The sequence below is a fragment of the Pseudophryne corroboree genome, chromosome 3 (genome assembly GCF_028390025.1).
Source record: "Pseudophryne corroboree isolate aPseCor3 chromosome 3, aPseCor3.hap2, whole genome shotgun sequence".
Lineage (NCBI taxonomy): Eukaryota > Metazoa > Chordata > Amphibia > Anura > Myobatrachidae > Pseudophryne > Pseudophryne corroboree.
In genome coordinates this window covers 355,959,311-355,983,119 of record NC_086446.1, presented here as the reverse complement: position 1 = coordinate 355,983,119, position 23,809 = coordinate 355,959,311, and the positions used below count along the sequence as shown (strand labels likewise).

Genomic DNA, 23,809 nt, shown 5'->3' with positions numbered 1-23,809 from the left:
TGCACAGCACTGTCACCTTTTACATTAATTCAGAGTCCAGACATTACCCTCCGCAATAGCACCCACTCTATCCGTTACATTAGCCATCTCGGGGCTTCCAGACCGGCAGTCAAGGTGCTGTATTGCGGAGTCAGGGCCTCTGGGGATCTATGCGTGGCTGTGGCGGGGAGGCACTTCTGTGACATCACGTGCAGAGGAGGCTCTGGGGCTCAGAGAGTATGCGGCGCAGGGAAGGCTATGAAAGCCTTCCGCTCATACTTGCCCACTCTCCCGGAAAGTTCGGAAGGCTCCCGAAAATCGGGTGGCACTCCCGGCCCCCCGGAGAAGTGGGCAAGTCTCCCGCATGGCGCTCACCCCCTGCCGGACTCCACCGCTTGCCGCATGACACGGTCACAGCAGCATCCCATCACTAAGAGGGGGCGGAGCAATGATGCAGTGCATGTTAAATCGCGTCATTGTAGCCTCGTCACCCGATTTGCAATGCCGGTACTGTGGGCATTGTAAAGCGGGGGGCGGGGCTGCAATTACGCCATTGCATCCCGGAGGGAGCAGGCACAATGTAGGCATAGGCGTGCACAGTTAATTTTATTAGCGGGTGCACCGAAGGAGGGGCGTGTCTAGCACTATGCTACATTCTATCAGTAAAATCACATGGCTTAATCTAATTTCTCCATAGTTCCTAAAAATAAAGTAGGTATAATACACCCCAGAGAAATAAAATGAAACATAATGGTGCGGCCACCGGCTGGTACTGATTGTCCGCTACGGCATAACCCCGAGTCCTAGCTGCCGCTGCACCCTATCGCTGCTTACACTTCCCCAACCTATCCCTGACCCAGCGGCGGAACTAGAAAGTGGTGTGCCTAGGGTGCATATGCACCCCCCACACACACCCCTTGCACCCCTAAGCACCTATACCCTAATCTTGAGTGGGACATTCTGAAAAGTATGGGAGATTTAGGGGGCCGAACATTTGAGTTTAAATATAACAAAAGTAAAGTTTCAAATATACTTATGTGCCATCACAGCCACATCTGCTTCTTTCTATGCCATCACACTCCTCCTCTGCAGGACGCCAGCATTTGTCATACATGTCCCCATGCTCACAAGCTACTGACAGTAGTGCCCATAATTCACATTGTGCCACACTGTATGAGACAAATTCCACATTACGCCACACAGTATGATCCAAAGTCACCTTATGCCACACGGTATGAGCTGAAATTCATATTATGTCCCATGGTATGAGCCGAAATTCACATTATGTACACGGTGTGAGCCAAAATTCACATTATGCCACACGGTATGAGCCGAAATTCATATTCTGCCACACAGTATGAGCCAAATTCACATTATGCCACACCGTATGAGCCAAATTCACATTATGCCACACCGTATGAGCCGAAATTCATATTATGTCACACGGTATGAGCCGAAATTAACATTATGCCACAAGGTATGAGCCGAAATTCATATTATGTCACACAGTATGGGCCAAATTCACATTATGCCCCACGGTATGAACCGAAATTCACATTATGCCACACGGTATGAGCCGAAATTCACATTATGCCACATGGTATGAGCCGAAATTCCCATTATGCCAGCCTCATTGTTGCCGTGGTGCGTACTCACGGGTATACGCAATGCAGCAAGCTGTACTGAATGCCGTGTTGTGAATAGTTGCAGCCAGCGTTCGCTCTGTAGAAGTCTATAGCATGCACGTGAATATGTACACACGCATCATAGACTAAGGCATACTAGTCACGCCATCCATTCCGCAATGATGGATAAGCGTGGCAACATCTGTAGTTCCGCCTCTGACCCAGCACAGTAGGCATCACCAAGCATGACCATGAAGCCTTCCCGCGCTGGAGTAGATAGTGGTAGAAGTAAATGACTGCAGGGGAGGTGGCACCTCGACCACCGAGAGAGACGGGGGGGAGAGAGAGATATCCCCCCCCCCCCCACCCGGAAAGAGGAGGGGGGAGAGGGAAAAGGAGAGAGAGAGAGAAAAGAAATGGAGAAAGGATATGGAGAAGGAAAGAGACAGGAGCCTATGGGCTACAGATCAGGGAGAGTAGATCCGGCTGGGTTCCCCGAGAACATTCCGCTAGAATTACCTCAGTGCATCGTGGTCACCCGAAGGGATCACATATTTCAATGCGATCCTGGGCATTCAATATGTAATCCATGATAAATAATGGGCCCTCATAGAGGGCGGGATGTAATAAAGGGAAAATGTGATAAAACCCCCTATTCCGATGGTTTTATCGCATTTTTGTATGTACTAATACCCGGCCGCTGCGTTTTTGCAGCACAGGGTATCGCCATCTTTGGGGGGTAGGGCCTGACATGCAGGGCGTCCCCCCGAGTGTCAGAGTAAATGATCATAGATGTGCTACATTTAGCACATCTACGATCAACTCTGAATTACCCCCAGTATTCCTCCTGCTCCTCATAGATCATGCATGCTGCAGCAGATATAGAATGGCATCCCCATGTTGCCGGGCCTGCTGACACACACAGACACACACTAACACACACACACACACACACACACACTAACAAACACTGTCAAATACACTGACAAAAAGCTTACCTTCTCCTTCCTGGCCGGGCTCCATGGGATGGCTGTTGTTGTTACAGATCCACCTGGCCCAGCAAGAGAATGCAGGGCTGCACAGTGCACATAGATCGCTCGGCTCAGGGAAAGTTGTGGGCGTGGCCTAATTGTGGACCCCCGTGACCACGCCCACTTATAGAAACCCCCTTGAAATCAGCAGCAACTGGCTGGCCGGGACAGGGAGAAGAGGCGCACAGGACCTCAGACAGTGCAGAGAGCAGCAAGCTGGGCTCGCAGCAATCACCAGTCCACTAGGCTGCAGCAGGCATGCACCAGGCACCCCCCGTGCGCACGCCTATGAATGTAGGCATGTATGCTTCTGCTGCGCCGCTTTCATACACATCTATGCCGGTGAGCACAGCAGCTTTTGTTGCACCTGCACTGTGGCTAGGGAGTGGGGATTGTTGATGCCGTAGGGGGCAGGCGGACTGGCAGCAGGACATAGGACGCTACAGTAAAAGGATTTCCCCCCCCTATCTACAGTGCAGAGACTTGCTGCAGATGCAGTGGCATACCCTCCAGCTGGACCTTTTTGGCAGGTACAGGACCTTTTTATATGGTCTGTACCGATTTTTGGCTCTCCAAACTTCCATTGAAAGTATAAGAAAAGGGGCGTGGCCACGCCACTTTACCCGTGGCCATGCCCCCTTTTGGAATTTGTAGCGATTTTTATGTGTAAATTGTTGGAGGGTATGTTGCTGCAGATGCAGTGGGCCTATTTTGGGGTGTGGGCCTGGAGCTGCAGCTCCATTAGCCCCATTGTTAATCCTGCTCTGGGAACACACAGCAGCCAAAGGGCAGAGCCTCCCATTGCATGTAACCTGTGTGGGAAGGCGTTTCTCGCCCAATCAGCTGTGGACTGGGTGTGATAGACCTGCTGCTAACCCAATGAGAGCTCCTAGCCATGCCCAGCATTAGCCACACAGTCACAGAGTGAGAGATCTGGGCTATTATATAGGAGATTGTTTTTTCTGTCAGCCTAACGGGTCCCTTATTACGTGCAGCTGAGGTGGATTAATGCACTCTTAAGGGCCCTACACATATAAAGATCCCCCACCAAGCTGCCCGACGGCGGATACGGCCGGCGGCGGAGAGGCAGTGATGGGGCAGTGAAGTTTCTTCACTCCCCCCGTCACCCGGCTCCACTGAAGTGCAGGCAAATATGGACGAGATCGTCTATATTGTCCTGCATGCACAGCCGACGGGGAACCAGCGATGAACGAGCGCAGGGATGCGCATCGTTCATCGCTGGTGACTCCACACTGAGAGATATGAACGTTATCTCATTCAATAATGAACGAGATCGTTCATATCTTTGAGGAATATCGGCCACAGTGTAGGGCCTATTAGAGTGTGAATATCTATTTACATCTATATTTGTAGCATTATTTATCACAGTGGCAGGAGTGTCAGTGTTGGGGCTGCCTTTTTTGAAATATATAGCAGTAAAATCGTTAAGCAGGTAGATAGTAATCATAAGACGTTTTCTGGTAGTGATGGTAAAAAGTTTTTTAACATCAATAGGTTTATTAATTGTAATTCCACTTTTATTGTTTATCAACTTACTTGCCCCTGCGGTTATTTATATATAGGTAAGACAGACATTAAAAATTTGTATTTTAGAACATTTACGTAATACCAAAAACCATGTTCAAAATAATAGTATACCACGCCACTTTCAGGAATATCATAAAAGTTGTTGGAGTGGGGGGAAAAGGGGGTGATCGTGAAAAAGCATTAATTAAAAGGGAAACACATTGGATTCTAACATTAAATACTCTGACACCAAAAGGGTTAAATGAAGGTGTAGCCATCACTCCTTTTCTATGAAGTCCCTGCTGGTTGATGGTCTTGTATATTGGGGGTCATTCCGAGTTGTTCGCTCGTTATTTTTTTCTCGCAACGGAGCGATTAGTCGCTAATGCGCATGCGCAATGTCCGCAGTGCGACTGCGCCAAGTAAATTTGCTATGCAGTTAGGTATTTTACTCAAGGCATTACGAGGTTTTTTCTTCGTTCTCGTGATCGTAATGTGATTGACAGGAAGTGGGTGTTTCTGGGAGGAAACAGGCCGTTTTATGGGTGTGTGCGAAAAAACGCTACAGTTTCTGGGAAAAATGCGGGAGTGGCTGGAGAAACGGAGGAGTGTCTGGCCGAACGCTGGGTGTGTTTGTGACGTCAAACCAGGAACGAAACTGACTGAACTGATCGCAGATGCCGAGTAAGTGTGGAGCTACTCAAAAACTGCTAAGAAGTGTCTATTCGCAATTTTGCTAATCTTTCGTTCGCAATTTTGATAAGCTAAGATTCACTCCCAGTAGGCGGCAGCTTAGCGTGTGCAAAGCTGCTAAAAGCAGCTTGCGAGCGAACAACTCGGAATGAGGGCCATTGTGTGTATGTCTGAGTAACAAATACACTGACTTCACATAACAACTTTGGGGTATATGCAATTACCGGCGAATCGCGGCAATTTTTCGCCCGTTTTTTAATTCGACACAATTCGACCGTCGAATTCCGGCAAGTGGGTGCCGGAATTCAACATATTCAATAAAAAACGGATTCGACAGTCCCGCTGTCGAAAAACGGCCGATTTGACGGATTTTGATTAGATTTTTAAAAAACGGGAAAAAACCCGAATAAAATTGCATGGGGTCCCCCCTCCAAAGCATAACCAGCCTCGGGCTCTTCGAGCCGGTCCTGGTTCTAAAAATCCGGGGGGGAAACTGACAGGGGATCCCCCGTATTTTTAAAACCAGCACCGGGCTCAGCGCATCGCACAGCTCCCTCCATTAGTTTCAATGGTGGGAACTTTGCGGTCAGCGGTGGGGTTATCCGCGGTCAGCCGCTGACCGCGGGTGACCTCACCGCTGACCGCAAAGTTCCCACCATTGAATATAATGGAGAGGCTTTGCGATGCGCTGTCTGACAGCTCAGACGCGCATAGCCAATCAGCAGAGTGCCAGGACGTTGCGCTCGCTGATTGGCTGAAGAGACCTTTCTGTGACAGCAGTCACGGGGGGGGGGGTCTCTGCATTCGGGGAAAGGGGTCCCATGTGTAAACATGGGACCCCTTTCAGTCCGTTTGGTCCGGGTTGCCGTTTTGTTGTTTTGCCAAGTACGAGGATTATAATAAAAGACCACAGGACACTGGATCAGATGAATATAATTTTATTCACAGGTACACCGTGGATTCTACTTGGACAAGTGGACAGAGGTCGGCATGTGAACATAGGTAAGTATGTGTGTTTCGACATGTGTGAAATAAAGTTTTACTATCACGGTGTGCGTGTCCTGTTTTTATTTGGGTATTTTTTTCCAGTAGAACTACAGGTACCAGCGGGCCCGTTTTTCTCCCGCATGCTGGTACTTGTGGTTCTACAAGTACCAGCTTGCGGGGGAGGCTTGCTGGGACTTGTAGTACTACTGGAAAAAACAATATTCTTTCAATTTTCTCAAGGCTATCAGCCCCCCATCCGCAGCCCTTGGATGGGGGGGACAGCCTAGGGGTGACTAGTTGGATATTTAATGCCACGGCCACAGGGCGCTGCATAAAAGTGACCCCCGGCTGTGGCATTATCTGTCCAGCTAGTGGAGCCCGATGCTGGTGTAAAAAATACGGGGGACCCCTACACTTTTTGTCCCCCGTATTTGTTGCACCAGCACCAGGCGCAGAGCCCGGTGCTGGTTTTAAAAATACGGGGGATCCCCTGTCAGTTTTTTCCCCGGATTTTTAGAACCAGGACCGGCTCGAAGAGCCCGAGGCTGGTTATGCTTAGGAGGGTGGACCCCACGCAATTTTTTTTCTGATTTTTAACATTCCATTTAAAAAATAAAATAAAAAATATAATAATATTTTAAAAAATATATAAATAATACTTGTGCCTCCAAAATAGACAAACCAAGTACCTAATCCCTTCTAATATAAATAGATATGCTATTACCAATAAAAAAAAACACAAAAAAAAACATGTTTTTAAAAATTTTTATTAGATTCCGCCAGCAAAGTGTGGCGGATTGAAAATGACGAATTTACTGTCTCAAAGCACTGTTGTCGAATTTACAAACTTCAATTGAATATACTTTTGTCAAATTGCCGCATTTGTACCATTGCAGAAATGTCGAATTTGACAAATGTCGAATTTCAAAAAGTCGAATTTGGAAAGTCCGTTTTTTTGGCGAAAAGTACTGAATTGCATTGTCAAATTTTTTTGGGGGGCGAAAATGTCCCGTTTTTCGACATTTTCGGGAATTCGACCGCAATTGCATATACCCCAATATCTCTCTCTATAACATGTGTATGATATACGAGGGGTATACAATGTTTAGAAGTGGTATCTGCACATTTTATCATTGTTATTGTTTTATTGGTGTTATATTTTATATATACTGTATGTATCATTGTATATTTATAGATTGTGAGCGGCATATGAAAAATTGATTGCTGCAGCAAAAATAAATGAAGACAATACGATATTATTGTCATAGTTTTATATTTTTCTATATATATATATATATATATATGGATTCATTTACAAATTTTGTAGTGTGCTTGAGGCTGAGCAGCATCCAATTATAAATATGCCAGACAGCTGATTTTAATAATTGAAGTCCAAGCACTGATTGGCTGGACTGGCTGATTTATACCATCTCAAACGTCACAGCGCTCAGTCCTCTGACGAAACCGGTCAGGGCAGAGTTCTGTGACGATACTATCCCTGGCTTCCTAGTGTCCCGGCTTCAGCGGTGTTCGTGACTCGGCTTGCAGCGATTCCTTTGTGTGATCAGCAGCAGGAGGCTTGGAGTCCGTTTTCTCGTAGAGCGAAGGTCCCGGTTTGCCAGTGGGAATTTGTAATATATCATGTGGTAGCCAGCCACTGCCAGCCCACACTGGTTACAATTTGGTATGGGCTTTCTCATTACAGTTTTAATAGCAGTACCTTGAATGTTTTTAAAAATAAAACATTTATGCACTATGGAGCGCCCCTTCTCTTTCCTTTGTTCGCAGAAATAGCCACCTGAGGAATTCCAGGCTACATTCTTGAGAGGGGAGCAGCGGTCCTAATATATATAATTGGACTCTGGTGCATCCACATCAGGTGTTGTCCTTGAGTGGTTTGACTAAAATATTAGACATTTAGTCATTTGTGGTAAAACATATGTTTTATGTTTAAAAATTCTCACAGTTGAGTACGGGGAGAAGATAAAAATATATATGTATACAGTGGCGGATCCAGGGGGGGGGGCACTCGGGCCCATGCCCCCCCTGTCATTTGTGGCCCCATCTGTCCCCGTCCCCCGCTTGTGTCACTGAGACACGCTGCCGCTCAGTCCAGCGGCAGCGTGTCTTAGCTGTCAGGAGGAGAGCGCGGCTATCTGGCGGCGTGCTGCGGACTTCAAACCAGCCGCCGGTTCGTGAGCCAATCAGAGCTCGCGGACCGGCAGCCAATCAGGAGCCGCCGGTCCGCGGTAAGCAGCTGCAGAACTGCTGTGGGGGCATTTGTATAGTATACCTGCTGTGTGGGCATTTGTATACCTAGCACTGTGTGGGCAATTGTTTACCTGGCACTGTGAGGGCAATTGTTTACCTGGCACTGTGGGGGCATTTGTATACCTGACACTGTGGGGGCATTTTTGGATCTGGCACTGTAGGGGCATTTTTGAATCTGGCACTGTAGGGGCATTTTTGGATCTGGCACCGTGGGGGCATTTGTGGATCTGGCACTGTGGGGGCATTTGTGGATCTGGCACTGTGGGGGCATTTTTGGATCTGGCACTGTGGGGGCATTTGTGGATCTGGCACTGTGGAGGAATTGTGGATCTGGCACTGTGGGTGCAATTGCGGATTTGGCACTGCACTATTGGGGGCATATGTCTGTGTATCACGTCTCATTTTAATTGGCCACACTCACTAAATGACTGCGGGCATTACTACAGGCAACATTACTACTGGGGGCAATACGGGCATTGCATAAGGGGCACCACTACTATGGGGTCTATATAAGGGGCACTACCAGTACAGTGGACATTGCATAATGAGCGCTACAACTGTGGGCATTGTATAAGAAGCGCCACCTCACATGCACCGAAGCCGCACGCAAATGTACTTCCCCTTCCATGGTGCCCCCCCTATCATTTTCTTCTGGATCCGCCCCTGTATGTATATGTATATTTCTGTTTAATACTGGCACTCCAAGCCTCCTGATCTCATGCCCCGGTGTCTTCCAATGCTGGACGCGAATATAGGTAATCGTGGACTGGCGGCACTCAATGGGGACTGTAACAGCAGCGGTAAAATAAAGAGACTACGCTCTTGGCTTACAAGCATAAAATGAGAAGTGTTTTGGAGGAAAAAATAAAGAGACACACAAGGGGAGGGAATATCGTCCTAGTATCAAAGGAATTATTATTTATCATTAGTGTTTACTTCTGATTTTCCCTCCAAATACATCTATCGATTTATTCTCTAATACAAGTTATGTGCACTACTTCATGTACTTCCCCAATTGTTTGAACCTTATTTGCACACATTGATCTGAAGTTCTGAACATATTACTCAAAGGGTATTTACTTATAATGAATACTTTTTTTACATTGTAAATGATAAATATATAGAAATATAAGATTGTATTATGATTGAAACTAGTGATGTGCACCGGAAATTTTTCGGGTTTTGTGTTTTGGTTTTGGATTCGGTTCCGCGGGCGTGTTTTGGATTCGGACGCGTTTTGGCAAAACCTCCCTGAAAAATATTTGTCGGATTCGGGTGTGTTTTGGATTCGGGTGTTTTTTTTTTTACAAAAAACCCTCAAAAACAGCTTAAATCATAGAATTTGGGGGTCATTTTGATCCCATAGTATTATTAACCTCAATAACCATAATTTCCACTCATTTTCAGTCTATTCTGAACACCTCACACCTCACAATATTATTTTTAGGCCTAAAATTTGCACCGAGGTCGCTGGATGACTAAGCTAAGCGACCCAAGTGGCCGACACAAACACCTGGCCCATCTAGGAGTGGCACTGCAGTGTCAGACAGGATGGCACTTCAAAAAAATAGTCCCCAAACAGCACATGATGCAAAGAAAAAAAGAGGCGCAATGAGGTAGCTGTGTGACTAAGCTAAGCGACCCAAGTGGCCGACACAAACACCTGGCCCATCTAGGAGTGGCACTGCAGTGTCAGACAGGATGGCAGATTTAAAAAATAGTCCCCAAACAGCACATGATGCAAAGAAAAAAAGAGGTGCACCAAGGTCGCTGGATGGCTAAGCTAAGCGACCCAAGTGGCCGACACAAACACGTGGCCCATCTAGGAGTGGCACTGCAGTGTCAGACAGGATGGCACTTCAAAAAAATAGTCCCCAAACAGCACATGATGCAAAGAAAAAAAGAGGCGCAATGAGGTAGCTGTGTGACTAAGCTAAGCGACCCAAGTGGCCGACACAAACACCTGGCCCATCTAGGAGTGGCACTGCAGTGTCAGACAGGATGGCAGATTTTAAAAATAGTCCCCAAACAGCACATGATGCATAGAAAAAAAGAGGTGCACCAAGGTCGCTGGATGGCTAAGCTAAGCGACAAAAGTGGCCGACACAAACACCTGGCCCATCTAGGAGTGGCACTGCAGTGTCAGGCAGGATGGCACTTCAAAAAAATAGTCCCCAAACAGCACATGATGCAAAGAAAAATGAAAGAAAAAAGAGGTGCAAGATAGAATTGTCCTTGGGCCCTCCCACCCACCCTTATGTTGTATAAACAGGACATGCACACTTTAACAAACCCATCATTTCAGCGACAGGGTCTGCCACACAACTGTGACTGAAATGACTGGTTGGTTTGGGCCCCCACCAAAAAAGAAGCAATCAATCTCTCCTTGCACAAACTGGCTCTACAGAGGCAAGATGTCCACCTCCTCCTCATTGTCAGATTCCTCACCCCTTTCACTGTGTACATCCCCCTCCTCACAGATTATTAATTCGTCCCCACTGGAATCCGCCATATCAGGTCCCTGTGTACTTTCTGGAGGCAATTGCTGGTGAATGTCTCCACGGAGGAATTGATTATAATTCATTTTGATGAACATCATCTTCTCCACATTTTCTGGATGTAACCTTGTATGCCGATTGCTGACAAGGTGAGCGGCTGCACTAAACACTCTTTCGGAGTACACACTGGAGGGGGGGGCAACTTAGGTAAAATAAAGCCAGTTTGTGCAAGGGCCTCCAAATTGCCTCTTTATCCTGCCAGTATACGTATGGACTGTCTGACGTGCCTACTTGGATGCGGTCACTCATATAATCCTCCACCATTCTTTCAATGGTGACAGAATCATATGCAGTGACAGTAAACGACATGTCAGTAATCGTTGGCAGGTCCTTCAGTCCGGACCAGATGTCAGCACTCGCTCCAGACTGCCCTGCATCACCGCCAGCGGGTGGGCTCGGAATTCTTAGCCTTTTCCTCGCAGCCCCAGTTGCGGGAGAATGTGAAGGAGGAGCTGTTGACGGGTCACGTTCCGCTTGACTTGACAATTTTCTCACCAGCAGGTCTTTGAATTGTGTCTGCCGGAAAGAGAGATACAACGTAGGTTTTAAATCTAGGATCGAGCACGGTGGCCAAAATGTAGTGCTCTGATTTCAACAGATTGACCACCCGTGAATCCTGGTTAAGCGAATTAAGGGCTCCATCCACAAGTCCCACATGCCTAGCGGAATCGCTCTGTTTTAGCTCCTCCTTCAATGTCTCCAGCTTCTTCTGCAAAAGCCTGATGAGGGGAATGACCTGACTCAGGCTGGCAGTGTCTGAACTGACTTCACGTGTGGCAAGTTCAAAGGGTTGCAGAACTTTGCACAATGTTGAAATCATTCTCCACTGCGCTTTTGTCAGGTGCATTCCCCCTCCTTTGCCTATATCGTAGGCAGATGTATAGGCTTGAATGGCCTTTTGCTGCTCCTCCATCCTCTGAAGCATTTAGAGGGTTGAATTCCACCTCGTTACCACCTCTTGCTTCAGATGATGGCAGGGCAGGTTCAGGACTGTTTGCTGGTGCTCCAGTCTTCGGCACGCGGTGGCTGAATGCCGAAAGTGGCCCGCAATTCTTCGGGCCACCGACAGCATCTCTTGCACGCCCCTGTCGTTTTTTAAATAATTCTGCACCACCAAATTCAATGTATGTGCAAAACATGGGACGTGCTGGAACTTGCCCAGATGTAATGCACGCACAATATTGGTGGCGTTGTCCGATGTCACAAATCCCCAGGAGAGTCCAATTGGGGTAAGCCATTCTGCGATGATGTTCCTCAGTATCCGTAAGAGGTTGTCAGCTGTGTGCCTCTTATGGAAAGTGGTGATACAAAGCGTAGCCTGACTAGGAACGAGTTGGCATTTGCGAGATGCTGCTACTGGTGCCGCCACTGCTGTTCTTGCTGCGGGAGGCAATACATCTACCCAGTGGGCTGTCACAGTCATATAGTCCTGAGTCTGCCCTGCTCCACTTGTCCACATGTCCGTGGTCAAGTGGACATTGGGTACAACTGCATTTTTTAGGACACTGGTGACTCTTTTTCTGACGTCTGTGTACATTTTTGGTATCGCCTGCCTAGAGAAATGGAACCTAGATGGTATTTGGTACCGGGGACACAGTACCTCAATTAAGTCTCTAGTTCCCTGTGAATTAATGGTGGATACCGGAAACACGTTTCTCGCCATCCAGGCTGCCAAGGCCTGAGTTATCCGCTTTGCAGCAGGATGACTGCTGTGATATTTCATCTTCCTCGCAAAAGACGGTTGGACAGTCAATTGCTTACTGGAAGTAGTACAAGTGGTCTTCCGACTTCCCCTCTGGGATGACGATCGACTGCCAGCAGCAACAACAGCAGCGCCAGCAGCAGTAGGCGTTACACTCAAGGATGCATCGGAGGAATCCCAGGCAGGAGAGGACTCGTCAGACTTGACAGTGACATGGCCTGCAGGACTATTGGCTTTCCTGTGTAAGGAGGAAATTGACACTGAGGGAGTTGGTGGTGTGGTTTGCAGGAGCTTGGTTACAAGAGGAAGGGATTTAGTGGTCAGTGGACTGCTTCCGCTGTCATCCAAAGTTTTTGAACTTGTCACTGACTTCTGATGAATGCGGTCCAGGTGACGTATAAGGGAGGATGTTTCTAGGTGGTTAACGTCCTTACCCCAACTTATTACAGCTTGACAAAGGCAACACACGGCTTGACACCAGTTGTCCGCATTTCTGTTGAAATAATTCCACACCGAAGAGGTGATTTTTTTTGTATTTTGACCAGGCATGTCAATGGCCATATTCGTCCCACGGACAACAGGTGTCTCCCCGGGTGCCTGACTTAAACAAACCACCTCACCATCAGAATCCTCCTTGTCAATTTCCTCCCCAGCGCCAGCAACACCCATATCCTCATCCTGGTGTACTTCAACAGTGACATCTTCAATTTGGCTATCAGGAACTGGACTGCGGGTGCTCTTTCCAGCACTTGCAGGGGGCGTGCAAATGGTGAAAGGCGCAACCTCTTCCCATCCAGTGTTGGGAAGGTCAGGCATCGCAACCGACACAATTGGACTCTCCTTGGGGATTTGTGATTTACAAGAACGCACAGTTCTTTGCTGTGCTTTTGCCATCTTAACTCTTTTAAGTTTTCTAGCGGGAGGATAAGTGCTTCCATCCTCAGGTGAAGCTGAACCACTAGCCTTGAACATAGGCCAGGGCCTCAGCCGTTCCTTGCCACTCCGTGTCGTAAATGGCACATTGGCAAGTTTACGCTTCTCCTCAGACGATTTTGATTTAGATTTTTGGGTCATTTTACTGAGCTTTATTTTTTTGGATTTTACATGCTCTCTACTATGGTATTGGGCATCAGCCTTGGCAGACGACGTTGATGGCATTTCATCGTCTCGGCCATGACTAGTGGCAGCAGCTTCAGCACGAGGTGGAAGTGGATCTTGATCTTTCCCTATTTTACCCTCCACATTTTTGTTCTCCATTTTTTAATGTGTGGAATTATATGCCAGTAATATATCAATAGCAATGGCCTACTACTATATATACTGCGCAAAACTGAAATGCACCACAGGTATGGATGAATAGTATACTTGACGACACAGAGGTAGGTAGAGCAGTGGCCTTCTGTACCGTACTGCTATATAGTATATACTGGTGGTCAGCAAACTGTGCAAAACTGAAATGCACCACAGGTATGGATGGATAGTATACTTGACGACACAGAGGCAGGTAGAGCAGTGGACTACTGTACCGTACTGCTATATATATAGTTATACTGGTGGTCAGCAAAATTCTGCACTGTCCTCCTACTACTGTATATACTACAATGCAGCACAGATATGGAGCGTTTTTCAGGCAGAGAACGTATAATACTGGTGGTCACTGGTCACTGGTCAGCAAAACTCTGCACTGTCCTCCTACTATATAATACTGCTGGTCCCCACATAAAGCAATTAGCACACTGAGCACAGATATTTGCAGCACACTGAGCACAGTCAGATATGGAGCGTTTTTCAGGCAGAGAATGTAGATATTTGCACTTGCAGCACACTGAGCACAGATATTTGCAGCACAATTTGCAGCCCACTGAACATAGAAACTGAGAGGACGCCAGCCACGTCCTCTCACGATCATCTCCAATGCACGAGTGAAAAATGGCGGCGACGCGCGGCTCCTTATATAGAATACGAATCTCGCAAGAATCCGACCGCAGGATGATGACGTTCGGGCGCGCTCGGGTTAACCGAGCAAGGCGGGAGGATCCGAGTTGCTCAGACCCGTGAAAAAAAAGGTGAAGTTCGGGCGGGTTCGGATCCCGGGGATCCGAACCCGCTCATCACTAATTTAAACCAGTTAAAAGTTTATCCTAAATTACTCTATTATCTTGTTTAATAAGGTGTGATGTGCTGTGTTTAAATGTGTGTGTGTATATATATATATATATATATATATATATACATATATATAACATTTTACATATATATATATATATATATATATATATATATAAATATTCGGTTCGATCCGGCACTCTGTATTATAAAGGTCTCATACGGTACTTGCTCTGGTGCCCTCCCTGGGTCAGTAACCCTGTAATAGCATGCAAGTAAACGGGCGGCACTCTCCAGACTTTCAAGTTTCAATAGCGTCCTTTAATCCTACGTTACGTTTCGGACTCCCGCCCGTCGTCAGGGACAATCATACACAAAATAACATACAATAACACATACATTTATACCCTATCTAACATGTGCACAGATTGCAAAAGCTCACTCACCTGCTCCACGCCGCTCGGTGCAGCCGGGTCCGCGCGCACACAACTGTCGTCACTGGCTCCCGACGTCACCAGGCGGCGCCAAGCTCGGATCACCCATATTTTCTGTTGCCTAGCAACCTGACAACGTGAAATAAAAAACTTAATACAGACATTTAAAAATAGCAATCCGTGTATTAAATCCATGTGTCATGATGACTATATGTGCATTTTCTTTTATCAATGTTAAATATTACGCTCTTTTCACTATAACCACAATTAATAAAGCACAGCTCACTCTTAAGTGTTTGAGTCTCTACTTTCGTCCCCTAAAGTCTGGCAGCCTATGCACTAAATCAATCCAAGTGTTTATTACAATGTATTGTTATTTATTTCTGTATATATACAATTACTGATTACACCCCTATAGATAACATTGTAAACCCAGGGTTTCGTTTAACCCTTTTGGGGCCAATGTGTTGAGCATAAATATCCACCTACATTCACGTTTGAGCAGAATTTTAGCTTGATTCCCTCCTCTAGGTAGAACAATGTTATCTATAGGGGTGTAATCAGTAATTGTATATATACAGAAATACATAACAATACATTGTAATAAACACTTGGATTGATTTAGTGCATAGGCTACCAGACTATAGGGGACGAAAGTAGAGACTCAAACACTTAAGAGTGAGCTGTGCTTTATTAATTGTGGTTATAGTGAAAAGAGCGTAATATTTAACATTGATAAAAGAAAATGCACATATAGTCATGACACACGGATAGTGATGAGTATGTCCAGTTTTTAATACACGGATTGCTATTTTTAAATGTCTGTATTAAGTTTTTTATTTCACGTTGTCAGGTTGCTAGGCAACAGAAAATATGGGTGATCCGAGCTCGGCGCCGCCTGGTGACGTCGGGAGCCAGTGACGACAGTTGTGTGCGCGCGGACCCGGCTGCACGGAGCGGCGTGGAGCAGGTGAGTGAGCTTTTGCAATCTGTGCACATGTTAGATAGGGTATAAATGTATGTGTTATTGTATGTTATTTTGTGTATGATTGTCCCTGACGACGGGCGGGAGCCCGAAACGTAACGTAGGATTAAAGGACGCTATTGAAACTTGAAAGTCTGGAGAGTGCCGCCCGTTTACTAGCATGATATATATATATATATATATATATATTATTTGTATTCGGCACTCGTGAAATAAACATCACAGTCAGCTTGCCCGGTGCCCTCTAAATCAACTTTGCAGGTTGAAGATATAAGCACAATGAAGCGGCACTCCAAGACTTAATTCAAATAAACGGGTCCAGTCTCCCGATTTTGATGTGCAACGTTTCGGTTTTAATCACAAACCTCATATGCCTGACGAAGGTTTGTGATTAAAACCGAAACGTTGCACATCAAAATCGGTAGACTGGACCCGTTTATTTGAATTAAGTCCTGGAGTGCCGCTTCATTGTGCTTATTTTTATATATATATATATATATATATATATATATATATATAATAGAGAGAGATACAGATGTCAAAATTATTGTATTGCAGAGGGAATATCACATTCCTTTTTTTTTTCGGGGGGGAAAATTATACTGTTTGGTTGTTTTTTATCGACTTATGTAACTAAAAATATGCGATGTCTGGCGAGAAGAAACAAATAATTCTAAAAATTTTTTATACATCAGCCTGTAAGAGAATAAAGAAGAGAATACTTTTTGTGAAGCATGTCACTGTTCTAGGTCACCTGTACACAGGCCTTTAAGGAAACATCAGTGTTTTTATTGTTTTCACATTAAATTTCACACAAAAGTAGATATGTACATTTAAAATAAAACACAAATGCTACATTGATTTAAAGGCCAACATTAACCCTTGTCATGACATGTATCCTCATTCTGCAAATGTCTTAACTTGGCTGAGAAGACATTCTTGTTATTGGCTACTCAACCAAGTTCATCCTTGACATATACACATAAGCTAACGCCCTGGATTAGTCACATGACAAGGAGCATTATTCACAGATACAATGCTGTCATCTTAGAACAACAACAACAGAAGAAAAGTATTGCCTAGGAATATAACTATACATTAAAAAACAAACATATTACCTAGAAAGATGTGCTACTTGAGCTTAAAAGTGATTCCCCTATATGCACCACAATAACCTTAATAAACTACATTAGTATTTCCTATAGCTGCTGTTGATAGGTGGTGATCAAACATTGCAGTAAAAACAAAAGTCATTTTTATAGACACATTAAAGTATGCAAGTCAGTCCAAGGCAAATTATTACTGCTCTCCTATACCCAGACCCCAGACCCACCCTCAACACAGTATTATTTAGCATTTTGTGTACTAACATTTATCTATATAGCATATACTCCCTAGTAATTTACAACTGGGAAACGCTCCCGTTATACATTTGTAGGAATCAATGAAAGACAGGAGAATACTAAACAGTTACCTGGAGGTTCAGATGTAAGCATGAAAAACAACAAATTGATAATGATATTTACATATATAGAAGTTATTTGTTATTTGGGAACAAACCAAAAACAGAAATAACTTTACACATTGGCAAAACCGTGTTGCACTGCAGAGGGGGCGCAGTTTTAAAAAGTATCAAATAAAGCTGTCGAGCTATAGCAGACAGTATTTACCCTGCATGCAAAAACAATCAAATGTATTTGCATATCTTGCATTGTTCTTTTGTATGCTTTCTCACAAGTCTGAATCATCTCTTTTATCACAATCGCTTAAGATATAGTAACTGCATCATTAGTTTATTATCATTTATAAAAAAAACCCTTTTTAGAGGTTAGCCGCAAATATTAAGTAGCCCCCAAAAGTACTATATGTAGGAAGTCCCAACCCGTGGGAAGGACCGCAGCAGATATCTCTGAAACCTGCTACAATCCCTCCATTCCCACTGGCATCCTCATCCCCATAGATTTATCAATTTACTATGGGCTACACACCGCATACCTGGCCGGCAGAGTGTTCCCCTGGAATCCTCCACCGAAAGTGGCGGCTTTGCATGTGCGATCAGTGGAACCACGCATGCGCAGAAGCTCTGGCAGCCGTCACAGCACATCCCAGGGAGCCCTTGTCCCTGCAGGTTTTCATTGATACATGCCGCCAATGGCCCTCATTCCGAGTTGATCGCTCGCTAGCTGCTTTTAGCAGCAGTGCAAACGCTAAGCCGCCGCCCTCTGAGAGTGTATCTTAGCTTAGCAGAAGTGCAACCGAAAGGATCGCAGAACTGCTCCAAAATATTTCCGAGCAGTTTCTGAGTAGCTCCAGACCTACTCCTAGCCTGCGATCACTTCAGACTATTTAGTTCCTGTTTTGACGTCACAAACACGCCCTGCGTTCGGCCAGCCACTCCCCCGTTTCCTCAGGCACGCCTGCGTTTGTATCTGACACGCCTGCATTTTTCAGCACACTCCCTGAAAACAGTCAGTTACCACCCAGAAACGCCCCTTTCCTGTCAATCACTCAGCGGTCAACAGTGCGACTGAAAAGCGTCACTAGACCTTGTGTGAAACTGCATCGGCTTTTGTGAAAGTACATCGGGCGTGCGCACTGCGCCCCATACGCATGCGCAGAAGTACCGCTTTTTTACCTAATCGCTGCGCTGCGACCGAAAGCAGCTAGCGATCAACTCGGAATGAGGGCCAATTTGATCACATTCTGCAATGCGATCTTGGACACTAATATTGCGCCCAGATCTCATTACAAGTGCAATCAATGATAAATGGGCCCTTGGATTCTATATACAGAATGGATTGTAACTTGCTGATTGATCCAAGCATGGCCAGTTTTGATGTACAAAGTTGTGAATCATGGCTGGTATTTTCTTAAATTCTTCAGTTATCAAAGAGGTATGATCACATCAGTTTACATATGAAGCTTTAATTTAACCCCCCCCCCTTCCCACCGTTATTGATAATTACAAAAGATCACTATTCTCTCATAGTCCCTACTTATATTTATTGCATACTTTTGGGTTATTAAAGAAAAAAACACAGTTTCACAGAATTCTTTAATTCTAAAACAGTAAAATGTAAAATTACCAAGTAATCATGATTTTCTGAAAGTTATTTGCAGTGAAAGAATAAGCTTCACGAATTTACTCATTGACATGTCAGCACTTATGTGCACTGTGTATGTTTTGTGGTTTGACCTCCTGCACAGAGAAACAAAAATGCAGCCATCATGCGGGATCATTGATTCCGATCTGCGAGTGTCTTCACACTGTAACACACATTAAAGCACACTCTACTGGGAATCCTGTGTGCAGAGTTCTCAGCACCTTGCACATTTAGGGGCTGATATAGAGTTAAACTTACAACAGTTGCAAAATCATTCTGCCCATGCACAGGAAACAGGACACACACATTAGTATACAGAAATAGTGACAACCTTTAAGACAAGATTGTATGGGTGTACAAAGGCACACCTATATTTGTATGTCAGTGTCAAAGCACCTCCCAAGATCAGGAATGTCCAGAACTGTACTGGTATATGAATGGCCTTCCAGATGTCCAGCAACAAAATGGCAGTACCACTCTCAGTCCACCAATGCATTTCAACTCAGCTTGAGTCTTTTTCAAGGTAAAACGTATTTCACTATTGCAAATCCCTTTCTCCCTTTTTACATATGCGGTGGTTATGACAAAGCTGTGAGCTTGAGGAAACCAGGAATACAGAAATAAGGTGGAGATTAATGGCGTTATAGCAGTAAATTTTGACTGATCGTTTTGGTGGAACAATTTGAACTTATTAAAGGACATTTGTGAGAGAACAGTACCTTTTAACCCATTACTGATCTCTAACTAAAGGTTGCGCTGTGTAACTATTTTTGTATATTATGACTGTTGGGTGTAGGTGACCACCTATTAAAACTTCTAGCTGCATCCGTTTTGAAGTGTGGTCTTTCATATTTTTTCTTTGCATTGCTTTGTTTGCAGGCCACACACATTGCTAAATATAACACTTGTGCCCACATAATTGTGAACAGATGCAGGCCGGCACAGAATATATGCCTTTCAAGACCATATAATTTTTGGGTACACAGTGATTAGAAGGATGGCTGTCAGCATTACTCAACTGCTTATGATTGGCTTATTGCAATTTCTTCTCTGAATTGGATAGGTGACGCTAATAAGTGCTTTCCTCGTTCATCATACATTTTATTATGTCCTGTATGCACACTTTTTTTCTCTCAAAAACAAAATGGAGAGATGTACCCAATGTATTAGAGTCTTAGGTGGAAATTTACTAAGCAGTGATAAGAGCGGAGAAGTTGGCCAGGGCAACCAATCAGCACTGAAGTAACATCTATAATTTGCATACTATAAAATGATACAGAGCTGCTGATTTGTTGATGGGGCAATTTCTCCACTGTCTCACTTCTCCGCTGTTATTATTGCTTAGTAAATGTCCCCCTTAAGCTGGGCGCACACTATACAATGTGCAAATGAAACAAGGTCATTAACGATTTCCCTTGAGCTCCCAGACAAACGATATTGGGCCTAATTCAGACCTGCATGTTCGGCCAACCAAAAAACCTCTTTTGGTTCGCTCAGCACACATCTCTCCCACATCGGCCCGTCGATATGGGCCTTAAGTATAATTCTTTCTTTCTTTCTTTCTTGTCTTAAAGTTTAAAAAAGGGTATGCTGTCTGCCGTAATGTGTAAAAAGGGGGACACTGTCTGCCGTAATGTGTAAAAAGGGTACGCTGTCTGCCGTAATGTGTAAAAAGGGGGACGCTGTCTGCCGTAATGTGTAAAAAGGGGACGCTGTCTGCCGTAATGTGTAAAAAGGGGACGCTGTCTGCCGTAATGTGTAAAAAGGGGGACTGTCTGCCGTAATCTGTAAAAAGGGGGACACTATCTGCCGTAATGTGTAAAAAGGGCACGCTGTCTGCAGTAATGTGTAAAAAGGGGGACGCTGTCTGCCATAATGTATAAAAAGGGGACGCTGTCTGCCGTAATGTGTAAAAAAGGGGGATGCTGCCTGCTGTAATGTGTAAAAAGGGGACGCTGTCTGCCGTAATGTGTAAAAAGGGGACTCTTTATGAGTATTTTGTGTGTGGCCCTCGAATATTCGCTGAAAGTGTTAAGCGGCCCACCAGCTGAAATAATTGCCCACCCTTGCCTTAGGGCCTTAATACTGAAGTGTCTTTTGAGGCATTCTTATCTTTATGCTAATGCCGCAGCTGATAACCGAGCGGCCCACTTGCAGCATCTCCGACAGTAGGTTTCCGTCACTGTGTGTATTTCGATGCACCATCCAAACTTGCATCAGCTCTATGGGAGGTGCAGTTTCTCCATCCAGCATGGCCTCCTGTGTGAGTGGCTTTTGTTTTGAATGTAGCCGCTTTCAACTACACGCCCACCACACACCAGCATGAGCTTTACCACCCCCATGTAAGACTCTCAGACCCATGGCCTGACTCTGTGCTGCGTTTCTCTATGCAAACAATTGGGATACATGAGCAGTGCGACATTGGCACTGCGTCCACCTAATAAGACCATTAATGTGCATTACAGTGTAAATAGAGAATGTGCCAGTGAAGATCACGGTTTCCAGAGACGTTCCAGAAGTGAATGTGAATCGGAACCTCATTTGAATCATTTGTACTGTATGTTTAACAATAAATTACTCTTCACAGTTCTTTTGCATAATGTTAAAGTTATTTAACTCTTACAGTTCTTCAGACACTTTATATACTGTAACATTAAGTGCTTTCCAAAGTGAAGTGCGCTTAAATCACTATACAGTATAGCAAATTATGGATGGAGACAAATTTCCCCTCAAACTACCCGCTTCATCTTTCTAACATTTTTCTTGATATGTCCTCACAGTTCCTACACAACGTTCTACAGTAAACCTCATATTGCTCCACAAAACCCCTCATATAACTCGCAAACCCACCAATTACAACTGTTGCTTGATCTGAAATTTAGGGGGAAATTCAAATGTTTGAAAAGTCGGTTGGGTGTCTGTTTTTTTCCTATCTAATAGACAGGAAAAAACAGACTCCCAACTGACTTTTCAAACATTTGAATCTCCCCCTTAAATTGTACTAAATTTGATCCTACACACTTTACTCCTTATTTCTGGCTACCTATGACTTGAATAAATGAAACACATGGGACATGGGCTCCCTCCCTCCACACCACAGCTTTTCAATTGTATGTTAACTCTTTTCCAGCCAGAGCGTTCTGCAACACACGTTTGGACAGTATTTTATAGAGTATTGTAGGCTTCTTTGGCAGAGAAAGAGTTAAGGATCGGATGCTGTCTCTTGTAGGTTTGTCATAATGAAATATTCAGTGATTCCCTTTAGAGCTGAATCCCTTTTAATAGTGGACTGTGGGTGGCGGATTCAAGTGGAATGTTTCCCTGGGCCTTATTTTCTGATAAGCTCAGATGTTAACTGACAGTCTGGGTCTTGATTAGGATCATAAGGCACATTCAGCTTGCTTCCATTATTCCGATCAACACACCAACATTTTCCACGTTGTCCATCAAGAGCCGGGTGACACTATGAGAAACAGATGAAATGGAAGTTAATGGGAATGGCAGCACAGATATATGTATACACTTGCTCCTTTCAAAAACCTGTATTTGGTTCAATGATAGCATAACTTAAAACTTTGAATATACAAAAGGTATATTATGACATGAAAAATATGTTTTAGAATATGATGTGGTGGACTGAAGTGTACTGACTCCCCTTGGTTATACCATCTAGTATCAGTAAGAGCAATGTCTAATTCCTTTGAAAGATGAAACCCACTACTGCTACAATCTACATCCCAGATTGTCAGCTTCCGAGCAGGGCCTTCCAACCTCTATGACTGTTATTACCCAGTCTTGTTTTTTTCACTGTTGTTTCCAATTGTTTTGTTTTATTTAATCACTGTTTCTAATTGTAAAGTGCAACAGAATTTGCTGCACTATAAAACAAACTGTAAATAAATAATATAACCGAAACATGGATTGTGAAACCGGCTCCCAGACTCAAGGACTATGTGATTGTCTGCATTCTTGGCAGCCCATCTTTATGTAGTGAATGCACCCCTAAATACTTCTTCTCAATTCATTAGGTGGTCCAGTTATTATTTTTTCTCCTCCTCCAGTGATGTTCTATTATTGTGTATTGCTCTGGCAAGTCTTCTCTCTCTTGTGAATGTTAGGTCTCCTAAGCAATTTTGCTGGCTGGCAGGGCCACTTTAACGTATAAGCACACTAGGCAGCTGCCTAGGGCCCCACAATTCTAGGCAGCTTCGAGCAGGGGCGGGTGGTGGTTACACAATCATAGTGGTGAGGAAGCATTCTCTACCTGCCTCCCAGCCTGCAGCCAGACAGTGAATAGCAGTCAGCATGCTGATTGGTGGATGGCTGGAGCTATCAACCAATCAGAGTGCTGACAGCCATTCGCTGCATGGAAGCATTTAGAGAAAAGGTATGGGACAGCAGAAGGTACAAGTTATAATTTTTTTTAATTGGTTCCCGCAAAATAGGTGAGCAGGGGCCTCAGTGTATTGCTTTGCGCAAGGCCTGCTATGTTATAAAGGTGGCCCAGCTGACCGGAGATGGTGCAATAATGCATACACAAGGGTCACAGTGCCATTTAGGGTGGATGCCCATTATCCCATCTTTGCAAGCTTATTGCTATCCAATAATCATGTTTTACTGTTGCAATTGTGCACAAATCCTCAAATTCATATTTATTACATGTTTAAGAATAAATAACTGAATTACAAATAAATATATAATGAAATCTAGACTTGGTCAAAATCTGCATCACAGAGATAATCTTAAACCTATTGGTTTGACTAATGGTTGGGAGCACCTTGGTATTACTGCGTAGACATGCAAAGAT

The 23,809-nt window shown here is 44.6% G+C and overlaps 1 protein-coding gene across 2 annotated transcripts in view; it reads right to left on the bottom strand.

Annotated features, from left to right (window-relative positions):
- Positions 1-16,665: 16,665 nt before the first annotated feature.
- The window catches only part of IGFBP4 (insulin like growth factor binding protein 4), a 173,043-nt gene continuing 165,899 nt past the window's right edge, over positions 16,666-23,809 (bottom strand). For both annotated transcript variants that reach the window (XM_063959789.1, XM_063959790.1), the window contains exon 4: positions 16,666-22,465. In XM_063959789.1, coding sequence (XP_063815859.1) covers positions 22,331-22,465 — 135 coding nt within the window. In that variant the 3' untranslated portion in view covers positions 16,666-22,330. The remainder of the gene's footprint in view (positions 22,466-23,809) is intronic.